Source organism: Brassica napus, chromosome C9 (genome assembly GCF_020379485.1).
Source record: "Brassica napus cultivar Da-Ae chromosome C9, Da-Ae, whole genome shotgun sequence".
Lineage (NCBI taxonomy): Eukaryota > Viridiplantae > Streptophyta > Magnoliopsida > Brassicales > Brassicaceae > Brassica > Brassica napus.
In genome coordinates, this window is record NC_063452.1 from 20,172,607 (window position 1) to 20,191,218 (window position 18,612).

Consider the following 18,612-nt stretch of genomic DNA (forward strand, 5'->3'; position numbering starts at 1 on the left):
CGAAAATATAAAATTAAAATTAAAATTGAAATCATATTAATTAATATACAAAGTTTCACAAATAAAAATAAAACATTCCAAGTTTTTGGAAAAAAAAAACTACGGGTCTGGCACGTCCAGGAACACCTCGTTCGGGTACATCCTCTGCATCATCTCCATCATTTGTTGGTTCAGCCTCCTTTGTGCCTCATAGCCCACCTGCTGAGCCACCATCTGGGTCTCCAACAAAGATATGCGATCATCCTTGTCCTTCAACTGAGCCGTAAGTACTTCTGGATCAACAAAGGGCGGTGGTGCAGAAGAAGGAGGAACCGACCGGGTGCGACGACCCAAACCGACCAAACGTCCCTTCTTCTTTGGAACCGACTGAATAGAAAATAGCCAAATTTACAAATTTAAACCAAGAAATAAATGAATTGAATTTTAAAAAAAAAGAACTTACGGATTCAACGATTTCGTTGATTCGAAACCGGGACAAGTTGGTCGAAGCCGTCGAAGCGTCATCCTCGGTTTGAAGCTGAGACACTTCGTCTACCACCTGAGTTTGGACCAGGTCGACCACGTCCCTCACAAGACCGTCATCAATCTGGCCGGTCTTCTTGTTGGTATACGCCCTCCTTATTAGGGCGAGATCATCAGCCGGCTCGCCATCATTTTCTTCCGCCTTGAAAAAAAACATAAATTAAAGAAACATTAGAAATTAGAAGAAATGCACAATAAATTAAAATTCTGAAACTCAAATAATTGAAGAAAAAGCAGTTGAACTTACCATGCGATCTCCCAGAGTGGCAATAGATTGAGCACCCAAGTTATGCTTGTAGATGTCCTTCCCTTTACGGTCGCTCCTGCGGTTGGTGGAGTTGGTGGAAGAAGTTTCTTTCGTCTCTTCCTTATCCCAATGCGCACACAACTCCTTCCAGACCGTGTCGTTCATCGACTTTGAGACCTTTTAATAAAAAAAAAAAAAATAGTTTAATAAATAAAAAAATAGTTTAATAAATTAAAAAATTGTTTAATAACTTAAATCGAACCTTATTGTTTTCCCACTTCTTCTTCCACTCGTGGATCTGCTTCCCATAGTTGTCCATAACTTTATGGACGTAATGGTGATAGATAAAGAGCGTCTCATCGGAATTCCAGTTGAACTCTTGCTGAAAAAAAAACACAATTAGTAGAAAAATTATATTAAAGATTTAAAATATAAGTAAAAAATTAGAATACTTACCGCAAACTGACGAAACCACAGAACCTGCTTGTCGGTAGGGAAGTGAGTGAAAGTCGGATGTCCCCTGTCGAGGGCCGAGTACATCATACGGTTGATCCATGCGCGGATCCCATTCCCGGATCGGTTGAACCTAATAAAAAGAACAAACGGTTAATAATGAATACAAGTTTAAAGAAAAAAAATGTTTAATTACCATGTTTGACCTCTTCCATGTGGATACGGAGTGAGATACGGAAGATGGTCACGACCGGGCTGTTGAACCAACTCCGCAACACTCATCACTCCCGGAGGACCCGGAGGAACGGGAGCAGATGCAGCAGCGGAAGCGAGAGGAGCAGGAGCGGGTGCAGCAGAGGGAGATGTATGGTTGGAGCTGTGGGGCGAGGGGGAATCCTGAAAATGGCTGGAATCCCGAGACTGACTCCCCGTACCACCACGACCACGACGCTGTCGAGGCCGGGTCTGATCATCATGAGACCTGTAAATTAAAAATATATATTTAATAAATACAGAAATATATAAACTAATTTTTTTAAAAAAAAATCACAAATAATAGTTTTTAATCACAAAAAAGATTTATAGATATTAAAAATATTTAATAAATATATAAAAATAGTTCTAATAAACAAAAAATAGTTTTAATAAATACAAAATAGTTTAATAATTACAAAAAATAGTTTTAATAATATATATATATATATATATTTTTTTTTTTTTAAAATCCCAAATAATAGTTTTTAATCACAAAAAAAGTTTTATAGATATTAAAAATGTTTTGTAAAATCCAATAAATCGAATTTATTTACAAAAAAGATTTTGTAAAATCCAAAAAATCAAATTTATATACAAAAATCGTTTTGTAAAATACAAAAATCGATTTTATATACAAAAATCGATTTTATATTCAAAAATTGATTTTATAAATACGAAAAAAATAAAAAAATTATAAAAAAATTCTAAATCAATTCAACAAAACAAATTATTCAACCAAATCACAATTCTAAACCTATTATACAACCAAATCACAATCCTTACGAATCACCCTAACAAAAATCTATCAAAACTATACAAAAACCTAACAAATAGAACCTAAGAGAGTGGGATAAGGTCCTTACATGATTTGTATAAGAGAAGGGGGAGATCGCCGGAGATATCGTCGGATTTCAGGGGGAAATCGCCGGAGAGAAGAGAGGAGTCGCGCAGAGGAAGAAGAGAGAAATGGGGAAGAAGAAGCGGCTCGTGGTTATAAAACCTAGGGTCCGACGGACATTATCCGTCGGAATTCTAATTTTAATTTTCGCTAAATATTTGCCCGGTAAAATGAAAATATTCCGAGGAAATTCCGAGGAAATACCGAGGAACTAGTGTTTGGGGTTTCAAAACATCAATTTTTTTTGCCGTATTTCATTTCTTATACAATTGTAATGCATACCATTGAGGATTCTTTGTATAGATGAGCATAAACCATGAAATAACAAATTTCAAAACTAATTGAAAGTATTCACTTTACCGTTCATTAAAAGGTATAAGTGTTTCTCTTATGTTGTGGGATTTCGTTCATACAATCGGAAAAGTGTTAATTATACGGTAAGCTGAATGAATTTTTGACTTCATAATGAACGTAAGACACTTAATAAGGGTTATATAGGTGTTATTCAAACCGCAAAACGTTGTTTTCGGTTTAAAAACCCTATTTCCTCGGAATTTCCTCGGAATATTCCGAGGACGTTCCGAGGAAACCCTTTGCTTCCTCGAAATTCCGTCGGAATATTCCCAGGAAATTTCGAGGAACTAGTGTTTGGATTAACAGATCGATCGATGGATATATATAGAAAAACGCATCGATCGATAGAGTATATCAGGTGTTCCTCAGAATTTCCTCGGAATATTCCGAGACTTTTCCGAGGAAACAGAGTTTGGGGTAACAAAATCTCAAACGTTTTTTTATAAACGGATCGATCGATGGATATATGTCCAAAAACGCATCGATCGATCACTAAGATGGACAAAAGCGTAACAATGTGATCGATCGATTAGATTATTCCATCGATCGGTCGACAATCTCAAGTGTTCCTCGGAATGTCCTCGGAAAATCTCGAACGGTTTTTTATAAATGGATCGATCGATGGATAAATGTCCAAAAACGCATCGATCGATCACTAAGATGGACCAAAGCGTAACAATGTGATCGATCGATTAGATTATTCCATCGATCAGTCAAGAATCTCAAGTGTTCCTCGGAATGTCCTCGGAAAATCTCGAACGGTTTTTTATAAACGGATCGATCGATGGATAAATGTCCAAAAACGCATCGATCGATCACTAAGATGGACCAAAGCGTAACAATGTGATCGATCGATTAGATCATCCCATCGATCGATCGAGAATATTAAGTGTTCCTCGGAATTTCCTCAGAATATTCCGAGGCGTTTCCGAGGAAAGAGGGTATATCAAGTGTTCCTCGGAATTTCCTCGGTATTTCTTTAAAAAAAAAAAAATCAATGGTAGTCTGTTTCCGAGTCATCATCACCAGATGAATCTGAATCTGGATCTTGGTGAAACTCTCCAATCACTGGTTCATCCTCTACGTGAACGACAGCTTCCTCTCCGAAGTCGGTTAAATCGACTACAAGGCCAACTCCAGCTAAATCTTCTGCTGCACTTAAGTTGCCGGATGTGCTTGGTTGTAGTGGGTCTTCCAGCTCAGAACTTCCCTGAACTCGGCCTCTCGGGTTGAGTCTTGTAACAGTAACCCATGGATCATCTCTGTTCCTTACCCGGAGGTACTTGATATAACAAACCTGTAACATTTAGAAAATTATTAGTAAAATTATAAATTAATACACATGATGATGAATCATTCTGAATAATTAACATTTAATTACCTGATTGGCCTGAGAAGCAAGAATGAAAGGATTATAATATTGCAGCTTTCGCCTCAAATTTACTGATGTAACACCAAATGCATCTGTTCTCACACCTCGATCTGGAGTGTTGTCGTGCCAATCACAATAGAAAACAGTACAGCGCATTCCAACCATGCCCAAATACTTGATTTCCAAAATCTCATGTATGTGTCCGTAGTATACATCATCTCCTGATGCAGAACAAACGCCAGCATCATAAGTCGTACTCGAACGTCTCCTCTTCTGAGTTGTGAATGCATATCCTCGAGTACAAAATCTCGGATATGACTTCACAACAAAGTTTGGTCCAACGACCATCTCACGTATCTAATCATCAAATGTTTCACCTCTGGCCAAACCAGCAGACACCTATTAATAGCACATATATATATGTTATATCAATAAATGTGAATTAGTATAAATATGTGATAAAAATATATTTTAATTTGTTTAAAGCACTCACATAAGTAAACATTCATCCAGTAAATTCTCTCTGCTTCATTTCTTCTAGTTCGTCATCTGTGGCGTATCTATACTCGAACCGCTTTTCTGCCATGAAAATCCTGTATATGATGACAATAATGTAATTAATTAAGATTTAAATTTCAACTTGTTAAAATAAAAATTTGTAAGCTAATTTATTTACCTCTCATATTGAAGAACATCTTCGCAGTTGGTGAGCAAATATGTTTGCAAATGACTGCGCTCCTGCTCAGTAAGTCGACGGTCCTTTGGTTTTCCGCTAAGTCGTCCAACGTCTGTGAAAATGTCTGGAACCGTAACATGATATGTTGCCCATTCGCCTCTATCATCATGCCGAGCAGGTCTTCTGTTTTTGGTCTGAACTTCTGCTGGAAAGTAGTACTCGGCAAAGTTTGAAGTTTTTTCATTGATCATCTGTGCGACTATAGAACCTTCCACCCTACTTAAATTTTTCACCATCTTCTTCAAATGGAACATATATCGCTCATACAGATACATCCATCTATACTGCACAGGACCACCAAGTTCCAATTCTTTTGCCAGGTGAATAACAAGATGCTCCATAACATCAAAAAATGAGGGAGGAAATATCTTCTCAAGGTTGCACTGAATCACGGCTATGTTATTCTTCAAATTTTCAATACCTTCAAGAGTCACTGATCTCGTGCATAAATCGCGGAAGAAACCACTTATCCCTGCAATTGCTTCATGAACATTTCGTGGTAATAGTTCCTTGAAGGCGAACGGAAGGAGGCGCTGCATCATTACATGGCAATCGTGGCTTTTCAAGCCAGTAAACTTTCCTTCCTTTCTGTCGATACAGTTACGCAAATTTGATGAGTAACCGTCTGGAAATTCCACATCGTTTGAAATCCAATCAAAGAACGCATCTTTTCCCTCTGCATCAAGTCGGTATATGGGAAAAGGAGCCCTACCATTCTCATCAACATGAAGTTCTGAACGAGCACATATATCGACTAAATCCAGTCTTGACTTCAAATTATCCTTTGTTTTACCTTGAACATTAAGGATCGTGTTCATGAGATTGTCAAAAACGTTTTTCTCAATATGCATGACATCTAAATTATGCCTTAGCAGATGATCCTCCCAGTATGGCAGATCCCAGAAAATACTTTTTTTGTGCCAGTTATGTAGTTCTCCAACAGCATCTACTGGAAAATGCTCATGTCCACCGACGTCTGGCGTCCTTTCTGCACCAAAATATCTTAGTTGTATCTTCAAATCTTTCCCACAAATTTATGGAGGTGGACTGTCAAACACCCTCTTGTTCTTCGTAAACAAATTTCTACTCCTACGATATGGATGATCAGGTGGTAGGAATCTCCTGTGACAGTCAAACCAACACGTTTTCCTTCCGTGTTTTAGTTGGAAAGCATCAGTGTTATCTTGACAATATGGACATGATAGCCTTCCATGCGTTGTCCATCCAGACAACATACCATATGCTGGAAAATCACTTATTGTCCACATTAGTACTGCCCGCATTTGAAAGTTTTCTTTACACGAAACATCGTATGTTTCAGCACCTTGAGCCCATAGTTGTTGCAACTCATATATAAGTGGCTGAAGAAACACATCAAGTGATCTCTTAGGATGCTCTGGTCCGGGAACGAGAATCGAGAGAAACAAAAACTCTCGTCGCAAGCACAAGTTTGGGGGTAGGTTGTATGGTGTAAGAATGACGGGCCATAGAGAATACTGTCTTCCACTCTTGCCAAACGGACTGAAACCATCAGTACATAATCCAAAGTAGACATTTCTTCTCTCATACGCAAAGTCGGGATACTTTGATTGGAAATGCTTCCACGCTTTTGCATCTGAAGGATGTCTGATCTCACCATCTGTTGAGTGCTCCGCATGCCATCTCATTGGTTGCGCTGTGCGTTCAGACAGACACAACCTCTGCAACCTTTCCGTCAAAGGTAAATACCACATTCTTTTATATGGCACTGGAACTCTTCCACTCGTATCTTTATAACGAGGCTTTCCACAAAATTTGCATGTAACCCGCTGTTCATCCGCCCTCCAATAAATCATGCAGTTGTCGCTGCATACATCTATTACCTGATACGATAAACCAAGACCAGCTACGAGTTTCTGAACCTCGTAGTATGAACCAGGAGCTACATTATCCTCGGGTAGAATACCTTTTACAAAATCAGCAATCGCATCCACACAGTCTTCAGCCAAATTATAATCTGTTTTAATGCCAATCAATCTTGTAGCAGATGATAAAGCTGAATGACCATCTCTGCAACCTTCGTACAATGGTTGCTTTCCAGCATCCAACATATCATAAAATCTCCTAGCTTGTGCATTGGGTAAATCTTCCCCTCTAAAATGATCATTTACCATCTGCTCAGTACCTACACCATAATCTACATCCGTTCTAATTGGTTCTTCTAATCTAACCGCTGGCTGAGGTTCGCTAGTACTACCATGTTCATAATCAGTTTCCCCATGATGATACCAAATTTTGTAACTTCGTGTAAACCCACTCAAATATAGATGAGTCCAAACATCCCATTCTTTAATAGCCTTTCTATTTTTACAATTAGAGCAAGGACATCTTAACATACCTATTTTTGCTTCCGGTTGTCGGTGAACTAACCCCATGAATTCGGTTATACCTCGTTGGTATTCTTCCGTAAGCAATCTCGTGTTCGGATCCAAATGAGGTCGATCGATCCAAGAACGAAAATAATTTGAAGAAGACATATTTTTTATGAATTAAATTCGTGTGTAAATAGAGTAAGAGGGAGGATGAAGATATGGAGTGAATGAAGAGGAAGAGGAGTGCTCGTATTTATAGTTTAAATCCTGCCGACAGACCGAGGAAATTCCGACGGAATTTCGACGCCAACGGCTAGTTCGTCGGAATTTCTTCGGAATTTTGTAAAATCCCCCAACGGCACTCCAACGGCTATAATATTTCCTCGGAATTCATCGGTTTTTTCCGAGGAACACATTTTTCCTCGGAATTTCCTCGGGATATTCCGACGGATTGATATTTCCTCGGAGTTCCGTCGGTATATTCCGAAGAAATTCCGAGGAAACTAAATTTTTTGTTTCCTCGGAAATTCCTCGGGATATTCCGAGGATTTCATTTTCCGTCGGAATGTCCGTCAGAATACCGCTGTTTTCTTGTAGTGAATATAGGTTTTAGTGAGTATTAGAGTTTGCAGAAAAAGTGGATTGTAAGAAATGCAAACCTCATCATCAAATAAAGTTGCTGCATCTTGTTTAGTGAGCTTAATCATCTCCTTGTCGAGCACCAAGAAAGTGGCATAATTTTCACCATCATCGACCAATAATTCAACATTGTACCTGTATTAGACGATCATATGTATGATCAGAATCTAGAAAAGACTGTTTGTTTTATGGAAAGGCATTGTTAGTTTCTAACCTCACAACAGTGGTGGCATTGGTATCATGACACTGGTCGCAGGGGTGAGATGTGGCTGAGTTTCCAACTTCTTTACCGCAGTGAGTGCAAGAGACATAGTACCAGCCCTTTTGTGCGACACCCTCAACAGTCTGAGCTATGCAAGTAAAATAACCTTCCTGTGTAATAAGAGACTGTGAATATGGAGCTCCATTTATTAAAATATGAAAAGGTTCAGAAATTTAAGACGTTGGTGACAGTGTATTACAAACCTGGCTAGAAGAGTTGGAGAGGAACTTGCTGAGATCTCCCGTTGGGCTAAGTTCTTTGGTAGTGATCAATGTTTCTGCGTTGAGACTTGGTACGTCCTCGCCTACTGCATCGCTAAGACTGGAGTCAATGCTGTGATTAATTTATTGGGCAGACAGCGTAATTTTATATAATTTGGTTATATTAAAATACTTGTACCTCATCGTGAACCCTGTGATTGCAGTGAGATTGTTTCCGAAATAAAACTTGGTGGCAGCGGTGGAGTGGAGGTACAGGTGATCTGATGAAAGGATAATTATAGTGTCTTCACTAATGGAATCTAAGTTACAAAAATATATTATTAAGTTACCTCCTTTTTTGTGGGTTTAAACTTGTGATCACCATGACAGAGTTTGTGCTCTCCCCTGAATTTAGAAGACCCTTAAACCTAGCAGCAGTTTCGTCCAGTAAGGACAAGTACCCTTCGACGTTTCTGTAGATTATTGTGAAGGGAATAAAGTAAGCAGATGAAATTTTTAAACTAATGTGTCTAATTTTAGTACTTACGGAGCAATCAGGAACCGAATGAGAATTCACCTTGCTTCTTAATGTTTCTGGAGTCCCAAAAACGCAGGAGGCGAGCCACGAAGAACTGAGCAGATCGACCCAGGCGGAGATCGTCGAACGATGTCGGGGAAAAAACGGCGGGAGCGGAGGAAGCCATCTTTGAGAGAATCTTTGGAAGCTGAAGGAAGAAATTTTAACTGAGAGTGATTGCAAGCGATCCCCACAGCCTCATCCATCTCCTATTTATAGAATAAAGAATCATCCGACGAAGAATACCAAAACGTTACAGAGTTTAGTGTAATTAAGACAACATTTAAAGAATACATCGGAGGTGGAGGAAGGCAAAGAGATGAGAATGGTTGGCTTTACAAAACAACAGAAACAAAATCGGCGACTTGAACAATGGAAGAAGGAAAGGATGATGCCCTAGAACAAAACGCATCGTTTTCTTTCAATTATTCCCATCGATTATTCAATAACACATGCCCAACCCCAACTAACAGCCCATACAATATAGAAACAGAACAATAAGAAACATAACGCATGAGCCCAAACCAAAACTATATAATCAAACCAAACCTACTTCAATCAGACCAAACAACGAATCATCCTTCCAAATAAACCAGGAAAACACGCGGGACCCACAGACAATAAAAGGAATCTGACGTGGACCCTCTAGGAAGAGAGGAAAATCCCTCATTATATATATGATTAGGTCAAAAAATTTAGACCCTACTCAAAATGCTTTCAAAAATATATAATTTTCGTAGGGTTTATTTTATATTCGGTGTTGCTAAGGAAGGCAATCTTGTTAAATTTGATTTCTAAAACATGCTTTTACAAATGGTGAATTTTCAGATTTTCTTAGTGTTATTTTCATGATGTTCGGATCAAGTTTTTCTGCTCATTTTTTTCTAATGTCATATTTGTTTCCTTTTAACGCGTCGGCAATGGATGATGACTACAAGTAAACATGACAAATGGTTGCAGCTTTGCTTGGTTGGCCACAAGAAACCTTTTCATCGAAGGTAACAAGTGATTCCCTTGAATGTTTTCAGATCATACGTTAAATTGTTCCGTTTCTAGTTTCTAATCTCCATTTATGATTTTCTTTGTTAATTTGTTCTCTCATTCTTGTTTAGGTTGTGTTATGGATAAGGTTGCATGCACAGACTTATCCCCTGTGATCACTTTAGTTGTACATACTTTCATGATTGTGTTATCATCACTTACGTGATCTCTATCGTGTTGATGTTTATATATAATTGCATAGACTAATTAATTGGATTATTTCTTCGTCTGTTAACTATATTTTTATTTTGAACAGTTTATGGGATCCTCAAATCACTAAGAAAACTAGCATTAAAGCTTTGAATAGACAGATGCAAGAACTCTTTTTATAACAGCTTTGATGTTAATTACTGCAATACTGATATGAGCTTGAACCAACGAATGCAAATTAATACCGAAGAACAGATCACACTATCATTCTATTAACAATAATAAAACATAGAAAATTGACTTGTTGTAATAAAATATTATGGGTTTTGGTCACAGTTTGGTCATCTATTCCGAGTTGATGACTTCCTGCTCGGTCTCCTCTTGACACTACGCGGTCTTCTTGCATCCCATCATTCCCTCTCACCGAAGAAGATTCTCTCCTCTCCGTTAGCAAATCTACGAGCGAGCTTGATCAAGAGAAACAAAAAGATAGGAGAGAGATGGGTTTCTTCTTGTTTCTTGGAAGAGTTTTCTTCGCTTCTCTTATCATCGTCTCTGCTTGGCAAATGTACGTTTTATTGCTCTTCTTGTTTCTTCAGAGGAAATTGCTTCGTGCTACTAGATCTAATATATGGAATTGAGAACCCCTGGTAGGCTCTTTCGAGTTGGTCTGAAGCTAATTTAATTTGGTTGCATTTCGCATTTGAGTATTATGCTTGATCCTAATGTGTCTTAGTTCTACATTTTGAGGTGAAAGAAGACTTCCTTTACAGATGTCTCCTAGAATCAATGTGATTTTTTTTTCTTCCAGTTTTGTGTTTTTTTTTTTGTCATAGCTCTTTGTTCATATGCTTATGGAGTTGGCCATCCTACAAAATATGTGTGGTTTTATATAGTGCTTTATAGTGAGAAACACCATTAGCTGTAACTATACATGAAAGTGAAATATTTTCGTACTATTCATTAATGTGGTTTTTATTTCGCTGACTTGGCAGCCCCATATGTTATGAAGCAAAGGATGATTATTGCGGGGTTCTTAAGGTGGGATTCTTATCGGAATATAAGAACCCGTCTCTTAATTTTTAACTAAAAAAACTAAGAACCGGCTCTTAAATAAGAGTTTTAAGAGCCGTTTCTTAGCTTTTTTAGTTTAAAGTTAAGAGATTGGTTCTTATATTCTGATAATAAACCCACCTTAAGAACTTTCCAATAATCATGCTCTACCTGTTTTGACCATATCACTGAACTTAAACTAGGCATCTTTGTGGAATTATTACAGGTTCAGTGGCTTTGGAGATGATGGTGGTCCTGCAGCTAAAGAGTTGGCTCTAAAGCTTAATCTGGCCAAGGCAAATCTATCTTCTAGATTATGGGTAACTTTGTCTAATATAGAGGTAAACGACCTTGTTATAGTGCTCTTCTATCTTGTGCTCTCGGTATATCTCTATAATTCTATATGCATCTTTCTTTGACCTTGGGACTGAATCTTTAAAGGTGAGACAAGCCAGTGTTACTATTGTTTCCCTGATAGCTATCGGAGGCGTAATCTTTGTTATCAGAAAAATCTTTGGTGCTTATCTGGTTAGGCTTCCTTCTTGACATCCCATGTTTATAAGAAATGAATTCAAAGCTTGACACATGTTTTAACTTTAAAGTCTCAACTTTTTCTTTAGGCTGTTTACTTTACGATTGTCAGTCCTATTCTGTATGATATCTACAACAACGGACCTGAGGATCGTTATTTCTCTCCTTTCTGGATAGAGCTCTTTAAGGTTTGTTCAGAACTTTTTTAGTTATCATTATCTCAAGTTCCAAGCTAGGGAATGTGGGTTTGCTTTGATTAGGATGAAAACAACGCAGCTTTACAGCTTCAGATCTTTCGGTCTTACAAAGCCTAGATCATGCAGTCTATGAGAATGGACGAATTATTTGATAATAAAATATCATTCCGTTTGTTATAATGTATTGCAGAACGTCGCAAGTTTTGGCGCAATGTATATTTATTTTTTGAATGAATAACTCGACACCCTCCAAGAGGAATCTGAAGAAACAGATTGTTTCTTTAGTGGATTAGCTGACGATACATAATCTCAAAGACAAAGCTCAAGTAGTTTGAAGAAAGTTACTTTATATTTCATTATTACAATCTGCTACACATATTATCATTTATTTTTCTTGTTTAGAAACATTGTTGTTTCATCAAGTGTTTAAAACATATTGTCTTTTTTTTATCAAAAAACATATTGTCTTTTTTTTTATCAAAAAACATATTGTCTTTGTTACACTGTTTTAGGAGCAAAAGTAGTAAAGTACACAAAATGACGCAAATATCTTACTATTATCTTTCCTCAAAGACGGACAAGTCTTTCTTTCATATTCTAAATTTAGACAAATGTGATTTTCCATTGAAGCCACCCGCAAGGTATCCTGCAGTGTACTCTAGTATGGTCAAATCTCTGTACTTAGCAGGGTCTTCATCAGACAGAAGCTCTTTGATCGGTTCGTAAACAGTGGAATTTGGAAACAGGTTCGAGCTAAAGAAGCACGCAACTGAAATCCTCGGACCATCTCTGTTTGCCCGTACCCTATGCTCCACGCTCGAGAACTTGTCGTTAGTTATCAGCTGCAAAACAAAACGTCTCATATTTTCTCAATAAAGAGATCTTTTAGTTAAAAATAATGCATCAATTGAGGGCTTGCTTGCCTGCGTGAAATCACCGATGTTAACGACAAGAGGTCCATGGATAGGAGTTACATCGACCCAATAATCTTTATGAAGAACTTGAAGACCACCGATTTGGTCTTGAAGAAGAAGTGTAAGAAAAGAGCTATCCGTGTGCTTACTTATGCCCAAAGTTAGGTCAGGTTGTGGGCAAGGTGGGAAGTAATGGCAAAGCATAAACAAGCCCTTAAGACAATCTATCTTCTTAAGGATCTCAGAGTTCAAACCTAAAGCTTCTGGGAGAAGTTGGAAGAGCAAAGCTCCAAAGTCCATTACATGCTTCGAGTATTCCATTACAGCATCCCTTAAACTAGATTCACTTATTCAGAATCAAAACACTCTGACAAAAAAGGAAAAAAAAAACAGAACCATTTGGGCTAAACACATTCATAGGTGATTACTTAATCACTTATTCTTTTTTTTCTTCTTTTAATTCAACATTTACAAACAATATACTAATTTATAATATTGTTACCGAGATAAATTTAGTTAATATCTCACAATATATTTTGAAACTAGGAGTTTTGCCCGCACATGCGGGCATAGTTATTTAATAAATATTTATTAATAAATATATTATTAATTTAAAGATAAAAAAAAACATTAAATTTATATTATTTTATGAATCTTTCAATTTCTTAATTTCTTAATTTTTATTGATTTAAAAACATTATTTTTGGATAACAACACTAATATCTTGTAAATATGTTGTTATCTTGAACAAATTTTTATTATATTAATTTATAAGCAATGATATAATTAAATAAACAAATATATAATTGTTAATATAAATTGATGTTATTAAACCAAATTCTAGGAATTAGCATAACCTACAAAATCTCAAAATAAATCAAAAGCACAAGAATGTTAAACCAAACTCAGCTTTACATGTTATATTAGTCAAAGTAAGTAAGAATATTGATATATGTATAATTATGGGGTTGATTGGTAGAGACTGTACCTTTGAATTTTATGCTTTAAGATTTAAGCCATAGATTTTGTGGCTTTAGCTTTAAATTTTATTGTTGTAAGTTTATTTCAAAGTTTTAAAAGCACTAAACCTAAAGCCGTAGAAAAAATAATTTCTAGAGCCATTATATTTCCTTATAAAGATTTTGGGCTCTAGCTTTAGGGTGTGATTGGATGAGGCTGTAGGAGCTGTGCACAGTCTTTTTAATTTCTACGTCCATTTTTTAAACCAATCATGCTTTTATTTTAAAAACTGAATCTAAAGCCAAAACATTATAGAAAAAAATATGTTAGCTTTAGAAATCACTTTCTCTGGAGATTTTAGACGGTGCTCTGAAAAATTTCTACAGGAAAATAAATTAAAGCTAAAGCTGAATATCTAGAGCCTAAATCTTAGAGCAAAAAACAGAAAGTCACAGCCTCTACCAATAGTTTTTATTAATAAAGCTTGATTGCTTTGATTTTATTGTTCTAGAGAAAATTATGGATGTGTAGAGCACTCACAGCCAACACCAATCACCTCCTATATTGTGAAATACTTCCTATAATAATTGAATAAACACTCAAGAAGACCAACTATGTTGACAAATAAAACATTAATATGTAATGTATATTTGAGGAAATTTTAATTTAAACAAATTTATAATTCTTTAAAACTCTTGAAAAATTAAAAGTAAATAAAGTAAATTTTAAATTTTCATAAATATAAGGTACTTGTTGTAAAAAAAAATATTTTGAAAATATTCTTTTTTTAAAGTTATTCTAACAACTGGATGATAACAATAAATATTTATTAAAATTAAAAACAAAGAAATATTAAATTTTCAACTTAAATAACAAATACAAGTTATTCTTGTAACTGAATGATAAGAATAAAAATGAAAATATCACGAAAATCATGTTAACAAACAAATATAAATCAAATTTATTTATATATTTCTTTTTAGTATTTTAATACTAATTTAATAATTTTTAAAAATATGCCATGACATATTATGTTTACAAAAAAAATATAAATCTTTTTTTTTATTTTGTATAAAACTATTTATAATATTTTAGTATAATGATAAATCTAATTATGATATGTGTATATATAATACTAATTATAAAAATAAATAAGAAATAAAGATATAGATAAACACAAAATAAATACATGGAATTATCTTCTTCTTTTTTCAAAAATGTTTTCTATTTATTTTGAGATATTTTTATAATATTAGTTTGTAATCAGTTAAATAATGAATTATATAATTTATTTATTAGATATTAAAACTTTAATTAGTCAAATTAAAATTAAAATTGTTTAATGACTAACCTAAAATCATGGAGAACATCACAAATAAGCAAATTCACTTCTCAAATAATAGTATAGATCATAATCACAAATAAATTGGGCATATCCGATATATTTCAATATCTTTAATATATACTTCACTCTGATTTTTAACTTCAAAGAGTTGTCTTCGAGAAAGATGTATTTGTAACTTTTAAGAGGAAAAATCAACAAGGTTGAAAAAAAAAATCAAGAAGATTCAAAGCATCAATCCTCAAAAATCCACTTATAATTAAGAGAAATTGTCACTAATACCACTTTCTTAATACCACATTTCATTTTTACTTTAATCATCTTTACCATTAAAATTTAAACAGGGAAAATACTATTGTACCCCTAATCTATTCTCTCTCACAAACTCTCCAGATCCAAATCCGATGAACTTCCAATTGTTTTACGGCGGCCAAATCCGATGAGGCCAAACAAGCTTTCTACGAACCTGACGAGCTTTCCAACCAGATCTCCGATGAACCTGGCGAGCTCTCCGCCGAGCTCTACGACGAACCTGAAAAACTTGACGAGCTCCGACGAACCTGAAAAACTTGAAGAGCTCCGACGAACCGAACAAGCTCGTTCACAAATGCATAAGAACATTAACAAAGTAACAAGATAATAGATGGAGATTTCCGTTCTATATATTTCATTAATTTTAGCTTGATTTCTCAAATCGATCTGTTTCTGGGAAAAGAGACAGTTTTTTGATGATATTTTACATTCTCAAATTTATAAAACCTTATAACTATTTATCCATGAAGAACATAGTGTTTATGCATTAACGTTTTGATATATTTTGTTAATTCTTCTTTCCGATGAGTATTTTTGTGTTGAGTATATATATGTTTCATCCGTTGATCACTATATTATTATAATCATGTTATGATGATCGAAATATGTTTTATTTGTTGAGAATAGAAACTAATAAATGGAGTTCACTCGATGAAGAGGAATGTGATTTTTGTCTTCTACTTTTGTTTTTCTGAAAATGATTTGTTTAATTAATTTTTGGTTAAAAATTTCAAACATGATCTGTTTATGTGATGTTGACAAAGGTGTCGATATTGAAATTGAAATTATACTCTGTGATATTTATAATCCCTTATAAATTTCATATTATAGAAAATACATAATATTTCTATAAGTTCTGATGTTTGAATACTAATCATGGAACACCACTTTCTTCCGCTTTTGGTTCATGATTGTCAATCTAACTCTACGTGCAAACACTTTTGCTCCTTTGATTAAATATGTACATGTGTGTGCTTAGGTTTGCAGAGAATGGGAAGGAACCACTCTGAAAACCAATAAGGATGTAAGAGTTGCCCTTATCCGCATTAGTGTTGTTCTTGGTAAAGATGGTGGGGCTTTAGGTGCGTGCTCTGTCTTTCTCTCTCTAATGAAACTTGTTCGTGATTGTGTGTGCTGATGATGTTTTATTCGTATTAGCCATGATGATCCCCTTTTTCCAAATGTTTGCTGGAGGTCCTCTCGGTACAGGACAACAATGGTAAAGTCCAACAATTCTTCTTGCCGCCTCTCTGCGAATCTAACGACCTTTTTTTTTGCATAATTTACTGTGTAGGTTCTCCTGGATTCACATGGATGACTTGATGAATGTAATCTACGAGGCACTCACTAAACCATCCTACCAAGGTAACAACATAACAAACATACCTGCTTGTTTCTCTGTTGTTTTTTTTATCAAAGATTTAAAGCGGAATGCTATTGGTGTTGTTGGTCGTTGCAGGAGTTATAAATGGCACTGCGCCAAACCCGGTTAGGCTTGGGGAGATGTGTCAGCAGCTAGGAAGCGTTCTTGGTCGACCGTCGTGGCTACCAGTTCCTGACTTTGCACTCAAAGCTTTGGTCACAGAAAAACAAAATTCATGAATTGTTTTTAATAAAATTTTATAATGGTTTATAGACTCTTACAAATAATTTGTAAACCTTTATAAAAGGTTTATAAAATTCATGAATTGTTTTTAATAAAATTTTATAAATGATTTATAAATCATTATTAATTATTTACATACAGTTATAAATTCTTATAAATTATTTTACATACTCTTATCAATTGTTTTACAAGCCTTTATAAATGGTTATATATTATTATAAATAATATAGAGACCTTATGATTGGTTTCTACACCTATATAAACCCTTATTAATAGTATACATACCCCTTATAGATTATTTATAAACTTTCATAACTTTGTTATAAACATTTATACATGGTTTATAGATTTTATAACTTGTTTTATAAGCCTTTATGGTTTATAGACTCTTACAAATAATTTTACATACCCTTATAAATTGTTTTATAATCCTTTATAATGGTGTATGAACTTTATAAATTGGTTTTATAAACCCTTATAAATTATTTACATACCCTTAAAATTATTATACAAACCATTATAAATTGGTTTATAAGCCTTTTTAAATGGTTATAGACTCTTTTAATTGATTTCTAACCCTATATAACTCTTATAATACAATAGAGAAGCTCTCCTGAAAATTGAATGTTATTCTTTCTAGCCAGTTTTACAACACTTCCAAGGTGTGAATTCTCTATTTCACCAAATTCCTCAGTACCTAAAATGCAAGCAACATTTTCAACATAATCCAGCTATGAACATTGGATGATCAGTTTTGGCTTGTCTGATGGCTCTGTTGAAGTATCACAATACCTCGCAGGTAACTTCAAGGTTGTGCGAAATTCGTTGCTTTGACTGCAAAACATGACAAAATAAATTTCTTAAGCTAACGAATTTATAATACTCTATAAAATACTGATTTGAACTTAGTATTATTGACTATGAAAACCTTATCAACAAAATCAGCTAAATGATAAGTTACACAATTTGAAAACCTTTAACGGAGAAAAATATTCATGAATTACAACTAGCATTCTTATTAAAAATCTAATACATGATCTTTCTTTTACCTTATAGACCCTTATAAATGGTCTAAGAGAATATATTCTTTTATGTTTTATAAACCTTTTTATAGACATATCTTGTTCAAATATTACTTTATAAAAGCTCATAAATTGTTTTGATGTACTATCACAATATCATAAAACCAAGATTTATAAGTGGTTATAATTTTTTTACTGTAAGTTAACTATTGGATACTCTTCCCTCTTAAATTTAATCTCCTAAATCACTATCTTAAATCACCATCACTGTAAACTCATAAACTCGTAAATCACTATCTTAAATCACTACCACTATAAAACATAAAGAAAGATAACCTAGAACCACTGTAATCTTTAGAAAAACAAACTTAAATCACAAATTAGAAACATACGAGTTGTGAAAAAGCAGATTTTTTTTTTTGGATTATGAATCTCGATCTAAATTTTTTAACTTGACAGAACAAAACTAGAAGAATCAAAACTTAAAGATGAAGATGAAGGAGGAACATACTCAAAACTCGAAGATGAAGCTTGGAGAATCGAGAATGTGATTGCTCTTGTCTCCATAATCCATAATCGAAGATGAAGCTTCGAGAATCGAGAGTCACGAGCCAAAAG

The 18,612-nt window shown here is 34.8% G+C and overlaps 2 protein-coding genes across 2 annotated transcripts; one reads left to right on the forward strand and one right to left on the reverse strand.

Moving 5' to 3' along the window:
* The first annotated feature begins 8,271 nt into the window (after nucleotides 1-8,271).
* LOC106364331 lies at nucleotides 8,272-12,203 on the forward strand. The gene is made up of 5 exons (XM_022709826.2): nucleotides 8,272-10,625; nucleotides 11,337-11,451; nucleotides 11,552-11,638; nucleotides 11,731-11,829; nucleotides 12,029-12,203. Exons 1-5 carry the CDS (start codon nucleotides 10,558-10,560, stop codon nucleotides 12,074-12,076), a joined length of 417 nt encoding a protein of 138 aa, XP_022565547.2. The 5' UTR covers nucleotides 8,272-10,557; the 3' UTR covers nucleotides 12,077-12,203.
* A 225-nt stretch (nucleotides 12,204-12,428) lies between these two features.
* On the reverse strand, nucleotides 12,429-13,073 carry LOC106364332 (1-aminocyclopropane-1-carboxylate oxidase homolog 9-like). Its single transcript, XM_013803934.3, has 2 exons — nucleotides 12,762-13,073; nucleotides 12,429-12,680 (listed from the first exon to the last, which is right to left on the reverse strand). The coding sequence occupies exons 1-2, from the start codon at nucleotides 13,071-13,073 to the stop codon at nucleotides 12,429-12,431; spliced, it is 564 nt and encodes a 187-aa protein (XP_013659388.1).
* Nucleotides 13,074-18,612: the final 5,539 nt, after the last annotated feature.